Source organism: Thalassophryne amazonica, chromosome 18 (genome assembly GCF_902500255.1).
Source record: "Thalassophryne amazonica chromosome 18, fThaAma1.1, whole genome shotgun sequence".
Classification (NCBI taxonomy): Eukaryota; Metazoa; Chordata; class Actinopteri; order Batrachoidiformes; family Batrachoididae; genus Thalassophryne; species Thalassophryne amazonica.
This window is the reverse complement of record NC_047120.1, coordinates 47,368,230-47,394,630: the sequence shown is the minus strand read 5'-3', so window position 1 is coordinate 47,394,630 and position 26,401 is coordinate 47,368,230. Positions and strand designations below refer to the sequence as shown.

At 40.9% G+C, this 26,401-nt stretch overlaps 1 protein-coding gene across 1 annotated transcript; it reads right to left on the bottom strand.

The window, feature by feature from the left end:
* Positions 1-499: 499 nt before the first annotated feature.
* tdrd1 (tudor domain containing 1) lies at positions 500-26,234 on the bottom strand. Its single transcript, XM_034194648.1, has 25 exons — positions 26,075-26,234; positions 25,202-25,239; positions 25,033-25,087; positions 24,792-24,906; positions 24,586-24,652; positions 24,402-24,482; positions 24,128-24,310; positions 23,880-24,023; positions 23,621-23,786; positions 23,428-23,511; positions 22,025-22,201; positions 21,608-21,715; positions 20,316-20,486; positions 19,485-19,739; positions 16,123-16,254; positions 15,402-15,506; positions 14,987-15,154; positions 11,572-11,946; positions 11,362-11,478; positions 11,147-11,266; positions 8,413-8,580; positions 7,059-7,424; positions 4,493-4,543; positions 1,923-1,966; positions 500-964 (listed from the first exon to the last, which is right to left on the bottom strand). Exons 1-25 carry the CDS (start codon positions 26,232-26,234, stop codon positions 896-898), a joined length of 3,519 nt encoding a protein of 1,172 aa, XP_034050539.1. The 3' UTR covers positions 500-895.
* Between the last annotated feature and the right edge of the window lie 167 nt (positions 26,235-26,401).

Sequence of the window (26,401 nt, the reverse complement as noted above, 5' to 3'; positions counted from 1 at the left end):
TCCGTTCAGTGCGTCTCCTATCTTGTTCTGGTTCTCTCCTCCAAACGAGAGCACAGGCCACGCCCATTCAGACCCACCTGTGCTAACAGGTTCTCTTTGTTCTCTCCTCCAATAGCATGGCAGAGACACTTCTATTTACTCTGTCCCCGTGGACAGTTTTTTTTTCCCTCCCGTCTTTCCAATTTAATTTGTTAATTCTGCATTCAACAAGCCCAGGAGTCATTACTTCTACCAACCAACAGAGGGCAGGATTGTTACCACCTCTTTGCAGTTTAGTGTAATGTCGCCAAAGTTTTTCAGGGGGAAATAAAATGTCATCAATCCAGTAGCAGCGAGAAAGAAATGCAAACTAAGATTTTTGGTCAAGAACCTGTGTTTGGGTGTGTGTGTGTGTGTGTGTGTTGGGGGGATGTGTAAATAAAAACAATGTCACGGAGTGGATGAAACCATCATCACTCATCAGAACAATTTTTTTTTTTGCAAGAAACCAAACATTTTGGTCATTAAAAAAAAAGATACCTGAAGCCACTTGAACACATTTTCTTGTTTTTGAAATCACAGACACACAAATCCAGCTGAACATGAATACAACCAGACAGCAGTACAGCACGCACGACAGAGGAACTTAAAACTGATTTCAGTTATTTATAACATCTTTAACATAGAAAACCTCACTTACTTTAAAAAAAACAAACAAACAAACAAACAAACTTCAAAACATTCTTATGATTTGAAATAAAAAATGTCAAATTCAGACACACAAACTTAAAACTCCTTTTAAAGACAAAATTGTAAATGAACCGGTGGCAGCTTCTGGAGTTTGAACTGAAAAATAAAACTGGTTGAACAAACTGGCAAATAAAGTGTAAGATAAGGAACGAGGTTAGGATGAAGATTACGTTTGTCCTGTTAACTGTTTGATGAGAGAAATCTGCAGCTGCATCAACTGTTCCAGGTGGTCGATCTGAAAAAGTAAAAGAAAATTACTTCCTTTCAAAACAAACACCTAAAGAAACTTATAAAAGTGTCTATAATTATTATTATTATTATAAAATCTGAACATCTGAGGTCATGGTTCTCAGTGGGAATCCGATGGATTGCCTTCTCCAGGAATAAGGTCTTGCCCCAAATGGAGCTCAAGTACCTCGGGGTCTTGTTCAGGAGTGAGGGGACAATGAAGTGCGAGATTGGCTGGAGAATCAGCGCAGCAGGGACGGTGTTGTATTCAATCTAACGTACTGTTGTGACAAAAAGGGAGTCGAGCCAAAAAGGCGAAGCTCTCGATCCACTGGTCAATCTTCATTCCTACTTTCACCTGTGGTCATGAAGGTTGGGTCATGACCAAAAGAACTAGATCGTGGGGAAGGGTGGCTGGTGTCTCCCTTAGAGATAAGGTGCGAAGCTCAGAGTAGAGCTGCTGGTCCTTCACGTAGAAAGGAGCCAGTTGAGGTAGTCCAGGTATCGGTAAGGATACCTCCTAAGTGCCTTCCTAGGAAGGTGATCAAGCACATCCAGCTGGGAGGCGACCCTGTGGAAAACCCAGGACTAGGTGGGTCCTGGGTCGTCGCTCATAATTTCTTTGTTTGCCTTTTGTTTTATTTTGCGCCGTGACAACTGTAAACAATGTCACAGACTGGCCAATCAGAGCATATGGGCTATCGTAGCCATATAATAATAGGGTTTATAAGCATTTTTGACTAATTTTTAAAATATTTTTTTTTAAAAATGGCAGCCAACTTAAAGTTAGAGGAACTAAACGTAGTGGACGCTAGCTGGTCTGCTGATAGTTATCAATGCTAATCTGTGCACCAAAAAAAAAAAAGAAAAAAAAAAAGTGAGCTTTGCTAATTAGCCGTTATCTGATCTGTGCCCACCACTGATTGTTATGAGAATATTAATTGAAAATTAAAATAAGCTCTGACCTTCATCTTCAAACTCAGACAGCAGCAGGAAGGGTTCTGAAGATCTTAGAATCAAAGAGACGTCAGTGTTACATCAACATGAAAAGCTGTGCAGTAAAAACTGTGACCCCTTAAAAACAGGTCACTTTTTGCCTAAGTATTGTACTATTACTATTCTATGAGCAAGTACTTGGAGTGTTATCGTGTACGTGACCTGAGAAACACATTACAAAAATACTGTGTTCTACGCAAGTATGGGTGATATTTTCATCATCAATATTTTCAGCAAGTATAAGTGTTTGACCCCCTGTCAGTTTTGCAGGTTTTCCCATCCACAAAGAATGGAGAGGTCTCTAATTTTTATCGTAGGTACACTTCAACTGTGAGAGACAGAATCTAAAAACAAAATCCAGTAAATCACATTGTATGATTTTTAAATAATTTGCATTTGTTATGACGGGTGGCTGCCCAACACCAGGAGCAGGTGGACCCATGGTACAAATTCCCACACCAGGCTTTGTGGTATAAGAAGTCGTCATGTTTATTACAGGCTGAGGTTCGGCACACAGGTGATCAGATAACGGAACAGAGGTACAAGCAGGGCGAGGCATAAACTTAGTCATTTCCAGGCAGGGGTCTAAGGCACGAGCAAACAGGCATGTAGGCTGAGGCAAAAGGCGCGGTCAAGAAACAGAGCAAAAGACTGGTACACGGCGAGACTAAACAGGGCAAAGAACAGGAAGGCTGGAGAGTGTGCTGGAAGCGACAACAATCTGGCTAGGTACTGTGAGACTGTGAGGGTTAATATGCATGTGGACAAATTAGGAACAGGTGGTGTTAACAAGATGCACGTGAGGAAGGATCCAGAAAGGGGGCGTGGCTAATGAACAAAGATACTATGTGTGCAAGACAGGGAGGGAAGAGAGTACAGGGTGGAGAGAAGAAAAGACAAAGATGTGTGAACAGGTGCACAGAGTGTGAGACAAAAGGAAAAACAAAGCAGACAGAATTAAAGTGAGAGACAGGGACACATGACAGGTGCAGAGAGAACATAATCAGATGTAAGTGAGGGATGAAGACATGAAGGCAGGTGCAGGGTGTGGAGTGAAACAGAACTCAGAGGGGCGTGAGGAGAAACCAGGGAACTATGGCAGAACATAATACAACTGGAAGCAGGCATGAACATGAGAACTAAACTAAACATGAACTGGCAGCACAGACTAGAACGAGAGACATGGAGCAAAATACTAAAATGACATTAAACACAAACTGACTTAAGAAAAACAAAGCAGTAAGACAAAACATAAGAAAAAGCAGTGATCAAACAACAACCAGAACAAATCCTGACACAATACATCAAATATAATAACCAAGAGGAACAAGTGATAACTTAATAAACAATGACTGAAAACAACTAGAACAGAATGGATGGCAAAAGTATAAAGTAACAAAAAAAACAAAGTGACAAGTCAAAACAGAAAATAACCATATGAAGAAAACAAAATAACTAGTGAATCATAACCAGAACAAAGTGACAAGAAAAACATGACAGAATAATTCCTGATGAAAATAAATCCCTATGCTTCATGGTTGGGATGGTTTTCTTGGGGTTGTTCTCATCCTCTAAACATGGTAAGTGAAGTTGATTCCAAAAAGCTCTATTTTGGTCTCATCTGACCACATGACCTTCTCCCATGCCTCCTCTGGATCATCCAGATGGTCACTGGTGAACTTCAAACAGGCCTGGACACGTGCTGGCTTGAGCAGGGGGACTTTGCTGCCCTGCAGGATTTTAAACCATGACAGCATCATGTGTTACTAATGTAATCTTTGTGACTGTGTTCCCAGCTCTCTTCAGGTTATTGACCAGGTCCTCCTGTGTAGTTCTGAGCTTTCTCACAATCATCCTTACCCCACAAAGTGAGATCTTGCATGGAATCCCAGACCGAGGGAGATTGACAGTCATCTTGTGTTTCTTCCACTTTCTAATAAATAATCATAACAGTTGTTGTCTTCTACCAAGCTGCTTGCCTGTTGTCCTGTAGTCCATCCCAGCCTTGTGCAGGTCTACAGTTTTGTCCCTGGTGTCCTTAGACAGCTCTTTGGTCTTAGCTATGGTGGACAGGTTGGAGTGTGATTGAGTGTGTGAACAGGTGTCTTTTATACAGGTAACAAGTTCAAACAGGTGCAATTAATACAGGTAAAGAGTGCAGAATAAGAGGGCTTCTTAAAGAAAAATTAACAGGTCTGTGTGAGCCAGAATTCTTGCTGGTTGGTAGGGGTTCAAATACTTATTTTATGCAATAAAATGCAAATTAATTATTTAAAAAAATGATACGTGATTTTCTGGATTTTTTTTAGATTCTGTCTCTCACAGTTGAAGTGTACCTACGATAAAAATTACAGACCTCTCCATTCTTTGTAGGTGGGAAACCTGCAAAACTGACAGGGGGTCAAATACTTATTTTCACCACTGTAACTTGCTGAAAATATTGATGTAGACATCATGACATTCTGGATCCCAAAAATGATCATAACCAGTTATACAAAACACTGAACTGTTAAATTCTCATAGTCAAGCCAATACATACCATTATTCTTTGTATCGATTCTGCATGGTGACCTCATTTGCACTTCATTTTCTGAAAAACAAAATATTATCTTAGAACCTCTTAAGAGCTTACTGTACCTCACACTCCAGCAAATACTGTATGTGTGGTTGCATAACCATGTTTGAATTATTAGCATATTAGGTTACAAATGACCTTCTTATGGCCTCGGACAGTGGACTCATCTCTGTGCTTGTTCTGTTAGACCTCAGTGCTGCTTTTGATACTGTTGACCATAAAATTTATTACAGAGATTAAAGCATGCCATAGGTATTAAAGGCACTGCGCTGCGGTGGTTTGAATCATATTTGTCTAATAGATTACAATTTGTTCATGTAAATGGGGAATCTTCTTCACAGACTAAAGTTAATTATGGAGTTCCACAAGGTTCTGTGCTAGGACCAATTTTATTCGCTTTATACATGCTTCCCTTAGGCAGTATTATTAGACGGTATTGCTTAAATTTTCATTGTTACGCAGATGATACCCAGCTTTATCTATCCATGAAGCCAGAGGACACACACCAATTAGCTAAACTGCAGGATTGTCTTACAGACATAAAGACATGGATGACCTCTAATTTCCTGCTTTTAAACTCAGATAAAACTGAAGTTATTGTACTTGGCCCCACAAATCTTAGAAACATGGTGTCTAACCAGATCCTTACTCTGGATGGCATTACCCTGACCTCTAGTAATACTGTGAGAAATCTTGGAGTCATTTTTGATCAGGATATGTCATTCAAAGCGCATATTAAACAAATATGTAGGACTGCTTTTTTGCATTTACGCAATATCTCTAAAATCAGAAAGGTCTTGTCTCAGAGTGATGCTGAAAAACTAATTCATGCATTTATTTCCTCTAGGCTGGACTATTGTAATTCATTATTATCAGGTTGTCCTAAAAGTTCCCTAAAAAGCCTTCAGTTAATTCAAAATGCTGCAGCTAGAGTACTAACGGGGACTAGAAGGAGAGAGCATATCTCACCCATATTGGCCTCTCTTCATTGGCTTCCTGTTAATTCTAGAATAGAATTTAAAATTCTTCTTCTTACTTATAAGGTTTTGAATAATCAGGTCCCATCTTATCTTAGGGACCTCGTAGTACCATATCACCCCAATAGAGCGCTTCGCTCTCAGACTGCAGGCTTACTTGTTAGTTATGCTGCTATAGACTTAGACTGCTGGGGGGTTCCCATGATGCACTGTTTCTTTCTCTTTTTGCTCTGTATGCACCACTCTGCATTTAATCATTAGTGATCGATCTCTGCTCCCCTCCACAGCATGTCTTTTTCCTGGTTCTCTCCCTCAGCCCCAACCAGTCCCAGCAGAAGACTGCCCCTCCCTGAGCCTGGTTCTGCTGGAGGTTTCTTCCTGTTAAAAGGGAGTTTTTCCTTCCCACTGTAGCCAAGTGCTTGCTCACAGGGGGTCGTTTTGACCGTTGGGGTTTTACATAATTATTGTATGGCCTTGCCTTACAATATAAAGCGCCTTGGGGCAACTGTTTGTTGTGATTTGGCGCTATATAAAAAAATTGATTGATTGATTGATATACACAATAGTGGAAGAACAACCTGATTAACATGCATCTTAAATACTTTTACTATAAATAACAGTTTAGCAGCTCAGTTAATAGCATCTAGAGATGTGTACTGAAACCTGCTATAATCAGGACCCGGGGCTAGATTAATACCAGAGTAGATTAAATTAAATTAGTGTGTGCTAGATTAAAGACCAGAATATTGATAAGCTCCAACCCTTAACAGTACTCCTTTCAGTACTGGAGAAATTACAGAAATGTCTTGCTTTATTTATTGGTACATAGAAGAGAGCTCTCCATCTCTCACTGTGAGATTATGTGTGCGCACATGGAGCATGGAGGCAGCTCATCTCTCTCTCTCAGAATCAACCAGAAAATTTAACACTGAAATGTGTGGTTGCACTTGACTGTTAAATGGCGTGCAGAAAATAAAACATGGTTGATTATCTTCTTCATTTTGAATTTTCTTCTCCACAAAGTACCAAGTAGAATTTGGTTAAAGTACCGGATTGAGAAGCAGTACTGTGGTTAAAGTCTTAATACCCATCCCGAGTTGTATCTCAGATGCTACTCGGTGTTTAGCTCCATTTTTTATGTTTTGAAGCTATGTATTTCTTATGACTGATACAAATCTAAAATCAAATATAACACCCCGCTATACCCTTGTGCTATGCTCATACCCTCGTCTGTATGAGCATAAAAACAGGAAACAGAATGTGACCTTTTGACCTCTTAGAGTAGGTCAATGTTAGCCATCTTTGAACTTGTCCAAGGTTTGTGTCCCAAGAATGTTCCCTGTGACTTTGAAGAAGACACCTTGGCAGTAATGGGACTGGACTTTTGCTGAGCACAGGGGCAGACTGACACATGCACGCAAAGTCTTCATAATACCCGATGGTCAGATTTTGGCCTCGGGTAATGAAGGGTTACACTACACATGCATTTAAATGCCATTTTTACTAAATATATACACATATCTCAAAAACTGTGAAAACTGAATGTGACAAACCATCAACTCTCTCAGCAGAAGTGGTATGTGGGAGAGTTTTGGGTGAGTCTGGTGTTGTAGCAGGTGGGTCGTCCAGCGATTTATGGGTTTCAGGGATCCTAGTGGATTGAGGGCAGTTGGGGGCAGCTGTAGTACGATCACATAACACAGGGGTGGCTGGAGAAGGAGGGGTCTTGACCTGAGCCTGTAGTGCCTTCAAGATCAAAGCCGTGACATCACTCCTGCCCCCCTCAGTGGTCAGAGTGAGTGAAAGCAGATTAACAGACCCATCAAAGGACTGGACAGTGGCTAGGACACCCTGCGACAGCAAGTCCCGAAACATCTGCTGCACTTCTGCTGGCCACACTGTAGGAAAATGTTCTCGACCTGGGAGCAGAGGAAGGAGTGGTGGAGTGAGATACCCCAGAGCGATGACTAAAACAGAGTTTATGTCGTCCAGTTTGAAATCTATGTCAAAATAATGACTAAGATGCAATGTTTGTTGTAGTACTTCTTGTTAAAAAAAAAACATTGTTCACTGTTTACTACTTTTTTTTTAGACTTCAAGAATAAAGTCAAAATATTACTAGAATAAAGTCAACATATTACTAAAATAAAGTTGTATTTATACGAGAAGCGATAACTGCCAGTGTCGTGTCAATGCAGTTATTCCCGCCAGGAATTGTATCAACAACCCCACGACACCAGTTCCGGCCATCTCCTCCTCCAGGAAAGAAGCGATTTCGGGAGCTACTAATAACCAGAACTACAGACGAAATCCGCATGGTTCCTCCTCCGGAATAGACACATTTTCTTGCATATTCTTTTCAAAGTTGTGATACTAATGATAATGTGGTGCAGATTTCAGTAGGTGGTGGCATAATAGTTTGAACGTTGTACTGAGATGCCAGTGATCCGGGTTCGATTCTCGATTGCAGCCACGCTCCCAACAGGAGTGCTTGGGAGGGGTGAGAGATGTGCCGTGGACCCTTCTGGAAACAAGCTTTGGGCTTTCATTGGGAATCTACGTTAAAAAGGAACCTCTATCTCTCCTCTTTATTTGTAAAACATATACCTGAAGTACAACTTAAAGCACTCCACAGATCTCATTTTGAAATTAGTCTCTCTCTCATAAAATTACATCTTTGTCATAATTATGACTTTATTCTCATAAATTACAAGTTTTTTTCCTCATAAAATTACAACTTTATTCTTGTAATATCACGTCTTTATTTCGAAGTCTTATAAAAAAATAATAATAATAAAAAAATCATCAATGTGGCCCTGAAACGCCATCATAGTTTACAGTTTCTGTACTCTGGCAAAATAATTTCCTTCGGGATGAATAAAGTTGATCTTATTTTAAAAGCCTTACCAATGAGGGCACAGCGAACTATCTGAAAGGGGAGCTGCAGCAGGTGCACAGGGATAGCCAAAATTCTGGAACATGGCACTTGCTCAATGTTCCCATAGTCTGCGTAGATGACGGTGATCTCATTCTCGGCAACCTCCAGGACCACCGCACGGTACCAGTTATTATCAGCTGGATGAAAAGGGGCAGATGCAGTTATATAACACACACACACACACACTAAAATCAGCTTTCAAATCTACCTTTCTGCAGTTTCACCAGCATCACTGCTTTAGTTTGCACCATACGTTTTTCACATTTGTGAGGAACCCAACAACACATACTATTAAAATAGGCAATAATCTAAAAGTTGAATATTGTAAAATGTTAATGAATGTTACTGGTGGTGATGTTCACATCTCTGGGGCCAGAGTCTTTTCCCTCGTTTGTTTGCAGGGCTGTGAAATGAAAATTGTGAAATCCGAGGAAAATTTGCAGGGGGTCTGGGGGTGGGGGTAGTCCCCAGGAGCTGGGGTCTAGGGCCCTGTGGGGCCCCAGAATTAAATTTTTATCTAATGATACTTTTTCAGCATCTCCTGGAAGAACAAATCTCAAAATTAGTGGATATTTAATTGATCCTATATTCAAACTTTTATTTGACCTGTCAATGATGATGTTGAAATAACAGAATATGACCTGGAAGTAGGACCTGGAATGATTTTCCTTTTAACTGTAAACCAAATTATGCATTAACTCAGAACAATTAAACTACATGAAATTTATGAAGACTGAAATGACTGTTACAGCATTTCAAAAACCACAGCTAAAGCTTGTAGAATATTTGGAAAATCATGGTAAAATATCAATAACACACCTTATAGTAAAAAGTCACTTATATTCTTGTGTAAATTCATGCAGCCTAAATCCATTCAAAGCCACAATGTCTTTTTACAAAGAAAGAAAGTCTAGATTAGTGAAAAAAGTCACATAATCTTGTCTAAAATCCTGTTTGAACAGCACAATATTTATTTTCCAGGGAGAGAAAAATTCTTACCGTGATTCCTGAGAGGGCACAGTTCACTTTTTCCCATTCTTTTATCTTTCAGGTGTGTGGATGAAGCCAGTGACAATTCCATGGATTCTTGTCCTTATCAGACTTTTTCAAACAGTCTTTCTCGCCATCTTCTCTCTGTGCGACGTCGGTCCGTGACACAGACATGCTGCACAAATCTTCTTTTAAAACCTTGAAAGCTTTAAGGTTTGGGATTTCCACATGCTAAGTTTAGCTTAAGCGTCGCACAGGAGCCACACAGCGTCGCCGCAGCAACCAACCAGTCCTGCTTTACAACAACAGTCGTAACAGCTACGCTTTGAGTGGCATTTTTCCTCCGCAAAACTCCGCGGATCCAAGGAAACTGATTTGTATCTGTAATACACAGATCAGTGTCCGCGGAGTTATAAAACTTACACGATGTCGTAAAAAAAAGAGAACGCTTTGCGATAAGCATTTTAAAAACTCAGTGATGATCACGATTAAAGAGTACAACACTAACACCCCCCCCCCCCCCCCCCCATGATGAAATCCGCGGAATCCCGCAGATCCGCCGGGTTTTCACAGCCCTGTGTTTGCTAATGGGACAGCTTTCAAACATTACCCACAGTATTTTGGAGAAAATGTTTAACCTCACGGTGTGTACAGTGTTTTCTTGTTGTTGTACAAGTACTCTGTCTTCAGCATTTACAGATAACGCATTTAGAGAACTTGTGAAAACATTAATTCTTGCATCCAGCTGTACAGCAGACCTTCAGACAGCACAAAAGATTCAGTTAAATGCAACCCTGTTGTTAGCTGGGCTGTGGAATGTTCTACCTGCACACTGTGTTTAAAGAATAGATGCTCTTGTGCTCGGCTGCACCACAGCAGTCTAATTATGTCGACTAGCAGACGGCAAATTACCGGCTCAGTTCTGCAGAAGCGATAACTGCAGGCATGCCTCAACACAAATCAGAGAGAAAAATGTAGAAAAAAGGTTTCATTGAGAGGAATAAATAGTAATATTTGGTATTGTCTGTGTGTGTGAGAATGTGAATGGAGTTCATTAATGAGTGAGCTGGTCTGTCCTCACAGTGTCTCCTGTATGGAATAAATAAATCTGTGTGTGAAGATGTGATTTTCTCCTGCTGACATATATATATATATATATATATATATATATATATATATATATATATATATATATTTTTTTTTTTATTTTTTTATCAAATTATTAAAATGTCCTCATATGGCACAAGCACATCCACTTCACTGTTGCTGATGATTTTCCAAAGAGTATTTCTCAAACATTGCTTAAGCACAAAAGCAAGTTATTATTAAAACTAAAAATAAACAGTTTTTTAACACTACGACTGCTGGTGAACAGGTGTCACAGTTAGTCAATGATTAATGTTATAAACTCATGACTCTGCATGCTTTTTAGCACACTTGTCTGACCCCTAGTGGCTATAGGGAGTCATGGCAAAGCTTAGAAATGGGGAATTCTTGCACTGTGTGAAACTTTGCATAAACACTGCATTCCTCTGTTTTTCCTTTCAGCTGCTGGGCTGACTTTACTGGACAGTTACTGGCTGCATCATCAAGATGAGTGCTGTGCGTCTGTCAGGAAAACCAGCCCACTGAGGAGCCAGACCAAAGGACTTTGCTGCCTCAGTAACGTATTACAATGTTGTGTGTTGAGGGAATCATAAAGTCATTCCTCACCAGAGAACTGGGCACAGCAGACTGCTCCTGGTGCGGGTCTGCTTGCGGCCACTGAGGCCTGCTTGGTGCTGCAGTAGGCGGCCAGCTCCACCATCACCTCCCGAAGCTTATTAGGTTCAACTGTGCGACACAACGGCCACAACAGAAATACAAATTGTCACATATTTGTAAATGTTTACTTAACGTGAGAAAGAGGCACAAGTGAGCAGGCTGACCTTGGTTTGACCCAACCAGGTAGAAGAGGGAAGGACTGGTGATGGCAGCAAAGTAAGGTTGGAACATCTCATTGACAGGCAGCTCCACTGTCTTCCAGTCCAAAGGGAAAGACTCTGCTGAAAGGGGACACACACACATTCAATCAGTATTCTTGACTCATTCATTTCCTTTTTTTTTTTTTTAAATAAACAATGCTTACAATAACTGACCTTCTGATTTCACTGTTGCACTCAGCTCTTCAGATGGCTCATCCTGGGAGCTGGCAGCTGTCTGGTTGGAGGCTTGGAGCTGCTTTTGGCTGTCTTCCATTTCCTTTACACTCTCTTGGTTCTTGGCTACAGTGCTCTTGCTTGTACGTGCTTCTTTGGCCGTGAGATCAGGAAGCCGCTCAGTTTGCCCGGAACCTCTGGCTAGTTGCTGAGAAATTAGGGCATCCGCCACATCCAGCCCTCTGCTCTCCAGCGCCACGCCATAGCCTTGTTCAGTGAGTGCGAGGACACGTGCTGAGAGCTGGTGGCCGTCCACGAGACTTTGGAACCACAACGTGGCTTCACTGCTCCATTCCAATCCCAGTGGCTCCACGCCTGGATCCAAACATACAAACCACTCAAGATACACGCTTTGACACCGAGCTTGCATACAGCTGCATTGTGATGCATGTGGAATACACTGAAAAACTGCACAGCTTTGGGCATAGTCCCTGTGTACGCTGGTGTGTGTTTGCGTTCCTCATCTAGCTTCAGTTGCTTACTGCCATGTATGTAGCCCTCACCGCTGTATTTTCTGTCCACTCCTGCCTTTTTTTTTTTTTTTTGACAGTGTGGAAATGTGATCCGTTCTCAAAACAATACATGAACAGCACTCACGTTGCATGCAGAGAGAGAGCGCGGGTGAGCCGACGGATTTGATACACTGGAAAAAGTCAGAAGACATTATTTCCAGAAGTTAATGGACTTTTCAGGCACACATCTTAAATACTCACGCTACAGAGTCTCGCCCTTAAAACAAAGCAGTGGAAATCACAACTTTCCAAGTAGCACTTGAAAACCTCCTGTTGTGGCGATTCACAGAAGCTTGTGACTTTGAGCCAGCAGCAGCAGCGGACATTTGTGTGACGTTTGATCCAGCTGTGACACATGTGCCTGAGTAAAGCAGTAAACCCTGTGTTATTGCATTTCCTTCTGAACAACGTCTGAGTGGTGAATTATGCACAAAACAATCTTTTTGCACGCGCTATAACTTAGTGAAAATGCCTGGACCGGCAATCGCACACGCGTTACATGCATGAGGAGTGGACATGGACATGTTCCCTCGCTGGCCATCCATCCGTGTGGAGTTAACCCGGATATGTCCTCTCGCTGGCGAGTTCTCCGTGAGCAGGAGTTAATGGACTACTTAACTTGCTGCACTTGTGAGAGTACTTGAGGAGAGAAATAAAAGCAAAGCAAAACGAAGGTACATGTGGCGGCTGTGCGTGCGATCTGCTGCGAGACGTGGACAGTGGAAATGTCCTCCTGCTGGGGATCGGTCTGTGAGCAGGGGTTAATGGACTTTACTGCACTCGTGAGACAATTGGAGGAGGTGAAGGAAAGCTGCGAGCTGCAGCGGCGATGTCGTGCACGATCCATGCATGAGAAGTGAACGGTGGACATGTCCTCCCGCTGTAGATCTGTCCGTGAAACTGGACGTGGACATGTCCTCCAAATATGGGAGCATGGCTCGCCTCTTCTTTTTCCATGGTTTTGAAGCGTCACTGCCAGTAAAGTCCAGAGGACAAATAAAATCTATCAATCCAGGTTTGTATTGATAAAAGGATTTGTCACCCCAGCGTGTAGAATTGAGGAGGCTTGGTGTACTTTAGCGCAGTGATGTGTAGATTTATAAGTTTAAGTTGCGTGCGTTGTGTAGACTCACTTATAAACTGCATACTTTGAGTCCAGTGCTCTATGCTGAAAAAATTAAACATGTTTCTTGCATCCTCCTCGCGTACCGCCAGAATACTGCTGCGTAGTGGAGTAAAAACCCGATGTAGAGCTGCGTAACTCAGTGTAAACAGTACGCCACAATACACAATTCTACGTTGGCCCCGGTGTGAAAGGGGCTTAAGAGTCATGGTTTCTGAAAAGTAATTTCCAGAATTTACTTGCATGTATTTATTTTAGAGATGGATTCTTTTCTAAATTACATTTCCTATTAATCAGAAAAGATTGTACTATAGTAAAATGATGTTCTCTGCAGAAAGAGGCTTCAATTACATTCAGTCAACGCCCGGCCAAACTAAAATTACACTTGTAAATATTCCTCAATTTTTATTTATATTTTAATAATAGCCAAGTGGCCTCTGTGTGTGTGTATGGCTCGATCATGCAGAAACCAGGGACAGCGGACATGTGACGTTTGGTATATCTATTTTGGGTCAAGGATGAACGCTGCGAAATGGAACGTTGATAGGATGAAAATTTTTGGAGAAGCTAGGGATATTAGCTAACAACACTGAACAATAAGTAAGTCCCTTCGGCTGCTCCCTTGTTTGCACTCGGGGTCACCACAGCAAATCCAAGTTGGATCTGCATGTTGAATTGGCACAGGTTTTACGCCGGATGCCCTTCCTGACGCAACGCCACATTACATGGAGAAATGTGGCAGGGGTGGGATTTGAACCCGGAGCCTTCTGAACTGAAACCAAGCGCATTAACCACTTGGCCACCACCCCTGCTGAACAATGGAGGATGCTAATTACATTATGAACTCGCGCCATTCCAACAGGGGGCGGTAAGTCATCTTTATATTAAAAGCATGAGAGCGGTGAGTGATTTTATTTAGAAAGTTCAATCCAAGTACATAATATAATGTTCAAAATACATGAATGACAAGAAAGTGAAAACACTTATTTCCATTGTGGTCCATTTAAAAGTCAAATAAGAAAATAGAAGGAAAAATAAAATGATTATAATAGTGTATATATAACAAGAACCTAAACAATTTATAAATACATTACGACAGTAAATTAACATTTAAAAAATGACATAATTCACAGGAAATAAAAGGGTTTAGTTCCTCTTCTAAAAACTGTTGAGGTCTAAGGTTCTAAAAACATTCTGGATTCACACACACCATTGCAACTCATTATACAAGCTTTGCTTAATTTATTACCACCCTTGAAAAATGTCAGCTACCGATTTTATTAACACTAGCCAACCTAGAGCCCGTGGATCCCCATGGGCAGCACGCTACTCTGTGTATATTCTGTTTTTCACGACTTAAAAAAATAATTACTATTTAACGCAACATCCCCTCATAGTATAATTTTAAGTGTAAACACAATTTCACAAGTAAACAGTGGAACATTATGGCATTTTCTTAAATATATATATATATATATATATATATATATATATATATATATATATATATATATATATATATATATATATATATATATATATACACACACACACACACACACCAGTGAGTCAAGTCTCTGGACACTGCCTCTGCACAAAAATATAATTCCTGAACTTAGAAAATCTTTATCTTCATGAAACTGACTGAGGAACCATCTGAGCTCCAAATTAAATGAATATAACAAACTTCCACTCTCTTGCTGATGCAGACACACAGTACCTGCAAGCCAGCAGCGGATGGCCTGAAAAGGTAAAACCAGGAGTTTGGGTTCGATGGCTCTAACACAGCTGTTTTTCACTTGAATGCTGTAGCCGTAGTCCACGAAGTAAACAGACACACTATCTTGAAGCAGCTGCTGCACCATAGCACGATGCCATGCCCCATCCCCTGGACAGGAACAAGCACAACACACACAAAAAGAAACCAGACTGCATGAACATCAACAAAGCATTTACATGAGAAAATATTTCACGTGCCATCAATTCAGCAACATGAATTATGAATTTAGGATTTCTTAATTGCATTATTTTGAGTTTTGTTGTTGTTTTTATAACCTAAATCTGGGTACAAATAAAGCTGAATAATCACACCCACAGTTTTTGACAGAATGATAATCACAATCAATGAGTCTCACCAGGAAACTTTGCACAACAGGGTTCTCCCACTTTGGGTGTGAAAGGTGCAACATCTTCACAAAGCTGCTTCAACTCGGCCCCCAGCTGCACCAGCTGTCGATTGTCTGACAAGAAACAAAAATTTCACTGCTCAAGTAGTGTGACAAAAAGGCATGTGCAGGTCTCGACAACAGCAGGGGCCCAACTACAGAGGGTTCTGAACATTTCTGTAAAAAGTAAGTCCCTTCGGCTGCTCCCTTGTTTGCAACTTGGGGTCGCCTCAGCAAATCCAAGGTGGATCTGCATGTTGAATTGGCTCAAGTTTTACGCCGGATGCCCTTCCTGACGCAACTCCACATTACATGGAGAAATGTGGCAGGGGTGGGATTTGAACCCGGAACCTTCTGAACTGAAACCAAGCGCATTAACCACTTGGCCACCACCCCTGCTCTGAACATTTCTGTAAAACCTTATTTAAATTCACTAACTTCATTTATACCAAAGGAAAGTATTTTTGCCAAACAATAGTTAGTTTAATACACAATTACAGAAAATGTCAATATTAAATAATGTTTTTGTAACAATAAATACAACAAATTTATGCAAAATGACTGGGAGATATATTGCACAAGATGCTTGACAATATTGCACATAAAGTCCAAATTGTCACCTGGCAGAGGGAGGTGCACTTGTCTAATTTATTATCATAACAGCTTTTTTTTTTATTGATCACAGAACTACCTGCAGGATTGTTGATGTGACAGTAAAACTCGCTAGGGTTGACCACAACACTGGATAGCAGCATCACTGTCTGCCCGTCACGAGGGAGCTCGGCACTGGACCACAGCAGAGGCTCACGGGGCATGTTAGACACTGCAGGACACACAAGAACACCATCTGACCACTGCTAGACCCAGTAACACATGCCATACACACGAGTGGTAATGACAAAACTGACAGTCGTGGCCCTTCATGACACACCGTTGACCATCTTTCCTCTGTGATGTAAAATGAAGCAATAAAAAGCAGCTGCATGTCTTCACAACACAGTGAACACAAAAGGGCACATAAATGAAATGGCTTCATAACATACAACTGTCACCACTTAAAGGACATTTCAGTGAAATAACACTACCACAAAGCTCAACGAACTCAACCATATTTACTATAATAATCAGAATGCAACAAATGTTGTGAAATGTTCATTTAGAGCTGCAACGATTAATCAACTACTACAACCCCTGGCAAAAATTATGGAATCACCGGCCTCGGAGGATCTTCATTCAGTTGTTTAATTTTGTAGGAAAAAAAAAAAAAACAGATCACAGACATGACACAAAACTAAAGTATTTCAAATGGCAACTTTCTGGCTTTAAGAAACACTAAGAAATCAGGAAAAAAAATTGTGGCAGTCAGTAAGTTACTTTTTTAGACCAAGCAGAGGGAAAAAAATATGGAATCACTCAATTCTGAGGAAAAAATTATGGAATCATGAAAAACAAAAGAATGCTCCAACACATCACTAGTATTTTGTTGCACCACCTCTGGCTTTTATAACAGTTTGCAGTCTCTGAGGCAGGACTTAATGAGTGACAAACAGTATTCTTCATCAATCTGGCTCCAACTTTCTGATTGCTGTTGCCAGATCAGCTTTGCAGGTTGGAGCCTTGTCATGGACCATTTTCTTCAACTTCCACCAAAGATTTTCAATTGGATTAAGATCCGAACTATTTGCAGGCCATGACATTGACCCTATGTGTCTTTTTGCAAGGAATTTTTTCACAGTTTTTGCTCTATGGCAAGATGCATTATCATCGTGAAAAATGATTTCATCATCCCCAAACATCCTTTCAATTGATGGGATAAGTGTCCAAAATATCAACGTAAACTCGTGCATTTATTGATGATGTAATGACAGCCATCTCCCCAGTGCCTTTACCTGACATGCAGCCCCATATCATCAATGACTGTGGAAATTCACGTTCTCTTCAGGCAGTCATCTTTATAAATCTCATTGGAACGGCACCAAACAGAAGTTCCAGCATCATCACCTTGCCCAATGCAGATTCGAGATTCATCACTGAATATGACTTTCATCCAGTCATCCACAGTCCACAATTGCTTTTCCTTAGCCCATTGTAACCTTGTTTTTTCTGTTTAGGTGTTAATGATGGCTTTTGTTTAGCTTTTCTGTATGTAAATCCCATTTCCTTTAGGCGGTTTCTTACAGTTCGGTCACAGACGTTGACTCCAGTTTCCTCCCATTTGTTCATTTGTTTTGTTGTGCATTTTCAATTTTTGAGACATATTGCTTTACGTTTTCTGTCTTGACGCTTTGATGTCTTCTTTGGTCTACCAGTATGTTTGCCTTTAACAACCTTCCCATGTTGTTTGTATTTGGTCCAGAGTTTAGACACAGCCGACTGTGAACAATCATCTTTTGCAACATTGTGTGATGATTTACCCTCTTTTAAGAGTTTGATAATCCTCTCCTTTGTTTCAATTGACATCTCTCATGTTGGAGCCATGATTCATGTCAATCCACTTGGTGCAACAGCTCTCCAAGGTGTGATCACTCCTTTTTAGATGCAGACTAACGAGCAGATCTGATTTGATGCAGGTGTTAGTTTTGGGGATGAAAATTTACAGTGTGATTCCATAATTTATTCCTCAGAATTGAGTGAGTCCATATTTTTTCCCCTCTGCTTGGTCTAAAAAAGTAACTGTTACTGACTGCCACAATTATTTTTCCTGATTTCTTACAGTGTTTCTTAAAACCAGAAAGTTGCCATTTGAAATGACTTTAGTTTTGTGTCATGTCTGTGATCTGCTTTTTTTCCTACAAAATTAAACAACTGAATTAACATCCTCCGAGGCTGGTGATTCCATAATTATTGCCAGGGGTTGTAAATGAAACCCCAACTATTTTCATAATCAAATCAGTCTTTGTTTCCTTTTTTCTAAACAGACAATTTCTTTATTTCTGCTTCTCAAATGCGAGTTATTTTCTGGTTTATTTCCTCCTCTATGAAAATCTGTGTTGTGGACACTTGACATTTGAGGACATTATCTTATTCATTATTATCAGGTTGTCCTAAAAGTTCCCTGAAAAGCCTTCAGTTAATTCAAAATGCTGCAGCTAGAGTACTAACGGGGACTAGAAGGAGAGAGCATATCTCACCCATATTGGCCTCTCTTCATTGGCTTCCTGTTAATTCTAGAATAGAATTTAAAATTCTTCTTCTTACTTATAAGGTTTTGAATAATCAGGTCCCATCTTATCTTAGGGACCTCATAGTACCATATCACCCCAATAGAGCGCTTCGCTCTCAGACTGCAGGCTTACTTGTAGTTCCTAGGGTTTGTAAGAGCAGAATGGGAGGCAGAGCCTTCAGCTTTCAGGCTCCTCTCCTGTGGAACCAGCTCCCAATTCAGATCAGGGAGACAGACACCCTCTCTACTTTTAAGATTAGGCTTAAAACTTTCCTTTTTGCTAAAGCTTATAGTTAGGGCTGGATCAGGTGACCCTGAACCATCCCTTAGTTATGCTGCTATAGACTTAGACTGCTGGGGGGTTCCCATGATGCACTGAGTGTTTCTTTCTCTTTTTGCTCTGTATGCACCACTCTGCATTTAATCATTAGTGATTGATCTCTGCTCCCCTCCACAGCATGTCTTTTTCCTGGTTCTTTCCCTCAGCCCCAACCAGTCCCAGCAGAAGACTGCCCCTCCCTGAGCCTGGTTCTGCTGGAGGTTTCTTCCTGTTAAAAGGGAGTTTTTCCTTCCCACTGTCGCCAAGTGCTTGCTCACAGGGGGTCGTTTTGACCGTTGGGGTTTTTATGTAATTATTGTATGGCCTTGCCTTACAATATAAGGTGCCTTGGGGCAACTGTTTGTTGTGATTTGGCGCTATATAAATAAAATTGATTGATTGATTGATCTTGGGCTTTGGAGAAAAACTGACAGTTTTCACCATTTTCTGGGTCAAACATCTAATTAATTAATTAATCAAGGAAATAACTGATAGATTAATCAAACACAGAAATAAATGTAAGTTGCAGCAGCCCTAGATTCAATTCCTAATAAGAACATCTTTTTTTCACCATGTGGTTCTGCAGCAGCAGCAGGTTTCTGCTCAGCCTGCTGGTCATTGGTGATAGTAGCAGGAAGTGCATAGCCAGCAGAGATCAACAGCTCGGCGATGTTGTCCTGAGGATCACTGCTCTCATCGATCATAGTCATCAAAGCATTGCCCTTGTGTGCTCCCTGGATATCAACTCGCAATACTCGGTTGCAGATTCTTCGTTTTAGAGCCAGCAGGCATTCCTCCGACCAGTCTTCTTCAGCGGGCTGCACCCCTGGAACACACCCGAGGGACACCACGGAAAGGAGATGAATGAATTAGTGGGCATGATGCACCAACTGAAACACCTGAGAGTTCAAACTACTGAAATTTAGATTTCGTCTCCCTTCCACTTCACTAAGCAGTGTTTTGTTAAGTTTAATATTGAAGTGACAATCAGAATATCTTTGCACAAAGTGCGCTTCCACTGAAGCAACTGCATGTTTGCACAAATGTTTTATGAAATTAGGTCACTCATAGCATATGCATAAACAAAGTTCAAAAATACTGCGTAACACACTGAAAGCATTTTGTTGAAAAAGGCTCACAATATCCAAATTTTTGCGAAGAATAACCAAGTAGCCCGTCTCATTAAAAATAACAGCAACAACAGACTTTAGAAATACTACAGCAAAAACAACATTACCTGTATCACAGCCAACAAATACAGCTCTAGAACTATCTCCTAATTTAGAAATACTACAGCAAAAACAACATTACCTGTATCATAGCCAACAAATACAGCTCTAGAACTATCTCCTAAAACCTTTCAATGCAGTATTACACCAGTGTTGCACAGTGGAGAGATTACCAGCTAGTCCACATGGGATAGCCTGCATCGGCAGAGCCGAAAGAGACGCAGTGATTGGGCGCAGGTGTCTGATCTCCACCTCCTCAGAGTTGCCAAAATCAATGTAGCCAACACAGACTCGTTCTTCTGATGAATATGCCAGGATTTTAGCCCTGTACCACTGCTTGTCCTCTGACAGAGAAAGCACACGTCAGGGTCTGGACTGACCAAACAAGTCTAATTAAGGTCTCTACAAAGTACAGGTCTATTCCAAACATCACTTTTACATTTGATATTTAAGTTTTTGGGAACAAAGGTTTGGGAAGTACTTGATTTTTGCATCTCCCCCAGGTCAAACAGTCTGACAGCAAGATAGCGTATAGCTTCTTTAACCTGCCAAACAGCCTCTATAAGCAGTACTGACAATTTTCTGTCCCCATTCAAATAAGCTCTGCAAGTGGCAGCAAGTAATTAACAGCCAACATTACACAGCAGATTTTATTTATAATGTGCAGAATTGTGAACGCCTTGGGGTTCCCCCGGAGGAGCTGGGGGAGGTGTGTGTGGATCGGGAGGTCTGGGCGGCTTTGCTTGAGCTGCTGCCCCGCGACCCGACTCCGGATAAAGCGGAGGAAAATGGATGGATGGATGTGCAGAATTTAGCTGGATGAAGCACATCAACAGAAAGATGACAAAACTAGCATTTGACGTTAGTTAACATTACACATTAGAAGCCAAGGGCTCTGTGTACGTGTATGCGTGTGATCACAGAGAAACTGGGGAGAGCTGACATTTGCCATTTGGTATGCTTATGCATTTTGGGTCAAGGATGAACGTCGCCAAAATGGAACATTTATGGGACTAATATTTGTGAAGAAATTACAGATATTACATAACAACAGTCAACAATGGACATTGGTAATTAGATTCTAGACTCACATGCCATTCCAAATAATTACAGAAACATTGCATAATTTGTTACCACCCTTGAAAAATGTCAGCTACCCATTTTATAAACACTACCCAATCTAGAGCCCATAGATCCCACGGACAACGCACTAGTAATTGTTATTTACTTAACTTTGTAGTTGTGTGTATATATGACAAAACATATTTAAATCCTTTATTTAATTTGCTGGCTGGGGCTTTAGCCTTCCTACAAATCCGATGAACATTAATGATGTTAAAGTTTGGTAACTGTTGTAAGCAATGGGTGTAGAATGCTATCACAGTTGGACGGAAAACAACGCAGAAGTCAATGTGCAAATAGCCCATTGCTGTTTATAAAAACAATTTTTTTTAATGTGCTGTACCTGAGAACTGGGCGCAACAAGCGGTACTAGGAGCAGGTCTGAAGTTCAGAGGAGCTGGAGACTTGCAGCAATGTTCCTTCAGCTTCAATTGCATCTCCTGAATCATTCCTGCCAACCAAAACCTCCAAATGTTAGCATGTGTAGCCGGACAAATATCTGTCTGCTACTAGGGCCAGCAGGAGTCGCTGTGTATAGGGTAGTCAATAGGCATCACTCCCCTGACAGCCAAAGGATTCTCTGGACACTCAGGCCAGAGCTCGGATTTTTAGCCAACTGGTCATGGTCAGAGCGTCTGCCTCCCACGCCGGAGATCATGAGTTCATGTCCCGAGGGGAGCAAGTGAAAGGAGTCAAACACACGACACAAAGAAAACCACTACACCTGTCCTGATCCAGAGATTTAGCAGTGTGCACTTACCGGCATTCTCTACTTTCTGAACAATGATTTTGGTGGGTGACTGGAAGTGGGTGACCACAACAGAGAAGGAGTCACCAACTGCCTGTGACTGTGCCTTTGGTGCCTCAGCCCGGATGTTATCATCCTTTCCACCAGAGAAACGCTTGAAGATCTCCAAAGATGCACATAGCATACCACCTACGGAAGTTCAGAGAGATACTGATGACAGCGAAAGTCACTATAGCTTTTTAATGTAAGCTTGTAGGTGATCAACCATCCTCTTGGTCATTCATTTTTGTCAGACATGTCATAAAATCAATTTCAAACACGGGGTGACCAAAACAAACAAAAATAAATATATTTTTTTCAGAGAATTTAATTTGATATTAATACTTCAGAAACTGAATTTTGTCATCCACTTTATGAGTTCACAGAAGTGGATTGCTAGTGGATTTTAGTCAATGTGTACTATAGCAAAGAAGGCTGGTGGTGGCTTAGTGATGACTTTATCACTGTGGAAAAGAAATTAGGAGATATTCATTGAAGCATCTCTTGTCTTTCGATACTCTATCCGGAAACAAAAACAACCAGCTACATTGCTTACGTGGTTGCAACACACATGCGGGGGGGGGCACCTCACAGTTTGTAAACTACTGATGTAGATCAAATATTGGTGACTAACAACCCAGCATATATTGGTGGGTTGTTTTATTTCATTTATTTTCCTGTGGTTGATTGGTTAGGACAGAACAGAAAATGCAGACTGGTTGATTTTTTTCTTTATGGCTTTCATCGACCTCTGGTTGTTTGGGCACAGCAGATCCACATCGGATGCCCTTCCTGGCGCCTCTCCATTTCCACATGGAGAAACATGTTCATCACAGTCTATTCCCCAACAGTCGCCCAGCCAAGTACTGACTGGCACCTACTCTTCTTCAATTCTGAGGTCTAACAGGATCAACTGCACTCAGAGTGGCATGACTGTGCCAAAAATAGCCAGCTATCTAATTATGCTCAAGTTCAAATTTGCTTAAGATACTCATTTAGGATGTTCTGGTTAAAGTGAGTGAAAACAATTTAACATTTGCACAAGTCATCAAGTGCACAACAAAGTGGGTCCGACATATAGAAAGCAACTCTACACCCCGCTTCTGGGCCTTACAGGTAGCGGCGGATACTATCTAGGAATGTTTGATGCACAACACTGAAAGTTCTCATATTAATGTGCTTAGGCAGTGTTATAAAAGTTTGTCAAACTTCTGCTAACAAACAAGGATTCTCCTCCTTAAACAATTTTCTGCACGGTACAGAAAGTGAAATCCACTAATTCTCTACATATTTGTTTCTTTAATGCCACAATGATGCACAAAGCACACAGATTAATTTGCCAACCATGAGGGGAGGAACATACACAGACTACTTACTTATTTCTTGCTCAGATGGGGTTACGGCAGCCATTTCCTTCATTGCATAACCGTGTTCGATAAGGAATGTGCTCAGCCGGTTTCCTAAAAGCAAAACGGGGATGTTTTTCCTTTGGCGTATAGCACACCTGTGCATCTCAAACATTCCAACAATCGCAAACAAATCCAATCCAGAAAAGTCTGTATGACCTACCCAAAGAAAGCATAATATCCACAGCATGGACGTGACCACTCTCAAGTGTTTCAATCAACTTAACGGTCACAGTCTTTCCAGCCAACATCTGTCTTACAGCCAAACAGCACTCGCCTGACCAGCTGCTGTTCACGGGCACCACCCCAGCAATGTGGCACTCCATCGCCTGCAGAAGACAATCAAGTGCTAGTGTCATTTTATGGGTATATTAGAAAGAAATACAAAATCAACAAATATAAATGTGTCAATTTTCCCTTACACATGGACAAAAAAGCTGAATGTTGGCATTAAGGGGCTTGATTCTCTGTATGGGAACATCCTCCTCGTTGCCAAAGTCAATGTAAAGGACCTTCGCAGTCTTGTGATCAGGAGCCAAAGTCTGGACCAGGCCTCTGTACCAGTTCTATACACAAATGGAAAGTACAACACAAATTGCAAGGTTGAAGGAGGACAAGGCAACATGGGCATTTGGATTCATCTATATTGGTGAAAAAGTTCTATGCTTACCATATCACAGGAGAACTGAACTGCGCAAACCTCCCCCTGGCAGGGTGTATAAACCATTGTAGAGGGGCAGCTGCCGTAGGTTTTCTGAAGTTCCATGCTAATGTTTTGCAGGGCTTCTCGCACCTCAGGACTTTGGACAAAGATGAAAAACCTGCTCGGGCTGTAGAACTCCAATAGTGATGCCTAAATAAGAAATACCATAGCAAATACATTTTTAGCTTTAATAACATTTGCCAATTATTGTTAAAGTTGAGACTAAAGGATTCTGTGATACCTGGACATCTGTTCCCTTAATAATTTTGGTGAGGTACAAGTCCTTTAAATAGACTCTCTGCTGGCAGGGCCCATCACTGTGCTTTGCAGGTAAAACCAAAATGCAGATCATAAATCTTTCATACAAGGATGTTTCATCACTAAAGTGTTTATTTGCAGTTTGATATCCCTGAAACATTAGTTACCTTTGACTCGAGAAGACTGGCTCTGTCTCCCAACACCGGTGAAGCACAGCTTTCCTTGGACTTTTCTCTTCAGAAGAACAAACACAACTGAGTACAGGTAAGTCTTGATGTCCAATCCAAATCCTGGCAGTGGACTTGAAAGCCCAAAATTGCATTTTTCTAACTTGTTTTTAAAATAACTGGCACTGTGGGATCAATTAGCTTACTTGACAGTGTCTCCATCACTGGACTTGCACATGTCTTTGTGCACCTTCCAGTCTTTTGACTGACATGCCACAGAACAGTAGGGCGTCTTCTTGCAGCCTTTGCACCGAAAATTTCCTATCAGCGCAAAGAGGTCAATTAAAATGTCCAAAACGCCTCAACTCAGTTCAACCACAATGAACTTTCCTGCATTGCAAAAACATTTAAATTAATACTGAAAGTTATTAAGTGTGTCAAGAGTACCTTGCTGACCACAGAAGTTGCAAAAGTATGTATCTGGAGGTGCAGTGCCTAAGAACTGTGCAGACAAAGAAGAAAAATGGCAGAGATCTTTAAAAGAAGGGCAGAGATCTTTAACAGACGGCCAGATATGATCACAGCAATATCAAAGTAATGGGCGTTTACTACATACTGGAGATTTAACCCTCTTGTCCAAGGCATTTAGAGCACCTGCAAAAAAGACGAAGTGTATTTCAGGACAGCAAGATATCAATAACAGGGCACATAGTATTTAAGCAGATCAGCAGGCCATTTCTCCAAGAGCCTTGGGTACACCAGTTCACAAATAATCAAATGCATGTGGGGCTTTTTCTGTGCTATACTACCACCCTAAATGTTTGTTTATAAAGAGTATAATGTTTTCCTGGATAAATTAATTTTCACCTGTGATGAAATGTGTGTATGACTTTGGTCACTAGGACCTGTTTTGGTGACACAGATATCATTATTGATATGGGCCATTTTGACTGCCACCAGATACTTTTTTTTGGCCATGATTAATCCACAAGAATGACAGAAGAATTCAAGTGAAATATGGTTGGTGTAAGAGATGAAACGGTATGAAAATTTTACATCACGATTATAATGACCAAAATCATCATGTTATTGCTAATGATGACATGTTCAAAATGGCTAAAAAGCACTGATACACAAGCTGAAACAGTTTTATGAAGTTTTAAGTAATACATTTATCACATAAAAATAATAAACATAGCCAAAACCTTATCAATAACGCAATTTTAACATTAAAAGGCATACATGTGCATGCCTGTTTTGCATGAAAAATTTTACAGCATTAGCCAAGTCTCCCAAAACAGGCGTGCTTTGGAAAACTTGGATAACGCTATACAGTTTTTCACACTGCTGTAATTCCAAGTAACTTAAAAAAAAGTTGCAATGGTAATTGCCATCGTCAGATAGTTTTAAGTTTACTATTACACCAGTAACTGTTACAGCACACTGTAAATGTGATCATGATTCATTCATGTGTTGCTAAAGTTCTCACCCAGGCTTGCCACGTGTGGAACAGGCACTGTACCAGGTGATGTCAGACGTCTGGAAGGCGGAGTCAGAGCGGGAACGCCCACGGGGAGGGTGGATGGTTTCCTCAGAGGCTGGTTCGGTCGGATGGATCGAACCGAAGACGGGGAGAAAGAACGGTTCATACCGCCACCTGTCAGGGAAAATACTTAAAAAGTAAAGTTGAGCCACATAACTAAAAATACAACATATCTATTTAAAAAAAAAACCCTCATAATATAACCCCGTTTCATAACATAATATATCGCCATATCATTATAAATTCAACTACACGAATCTCTGAAGCTAATTC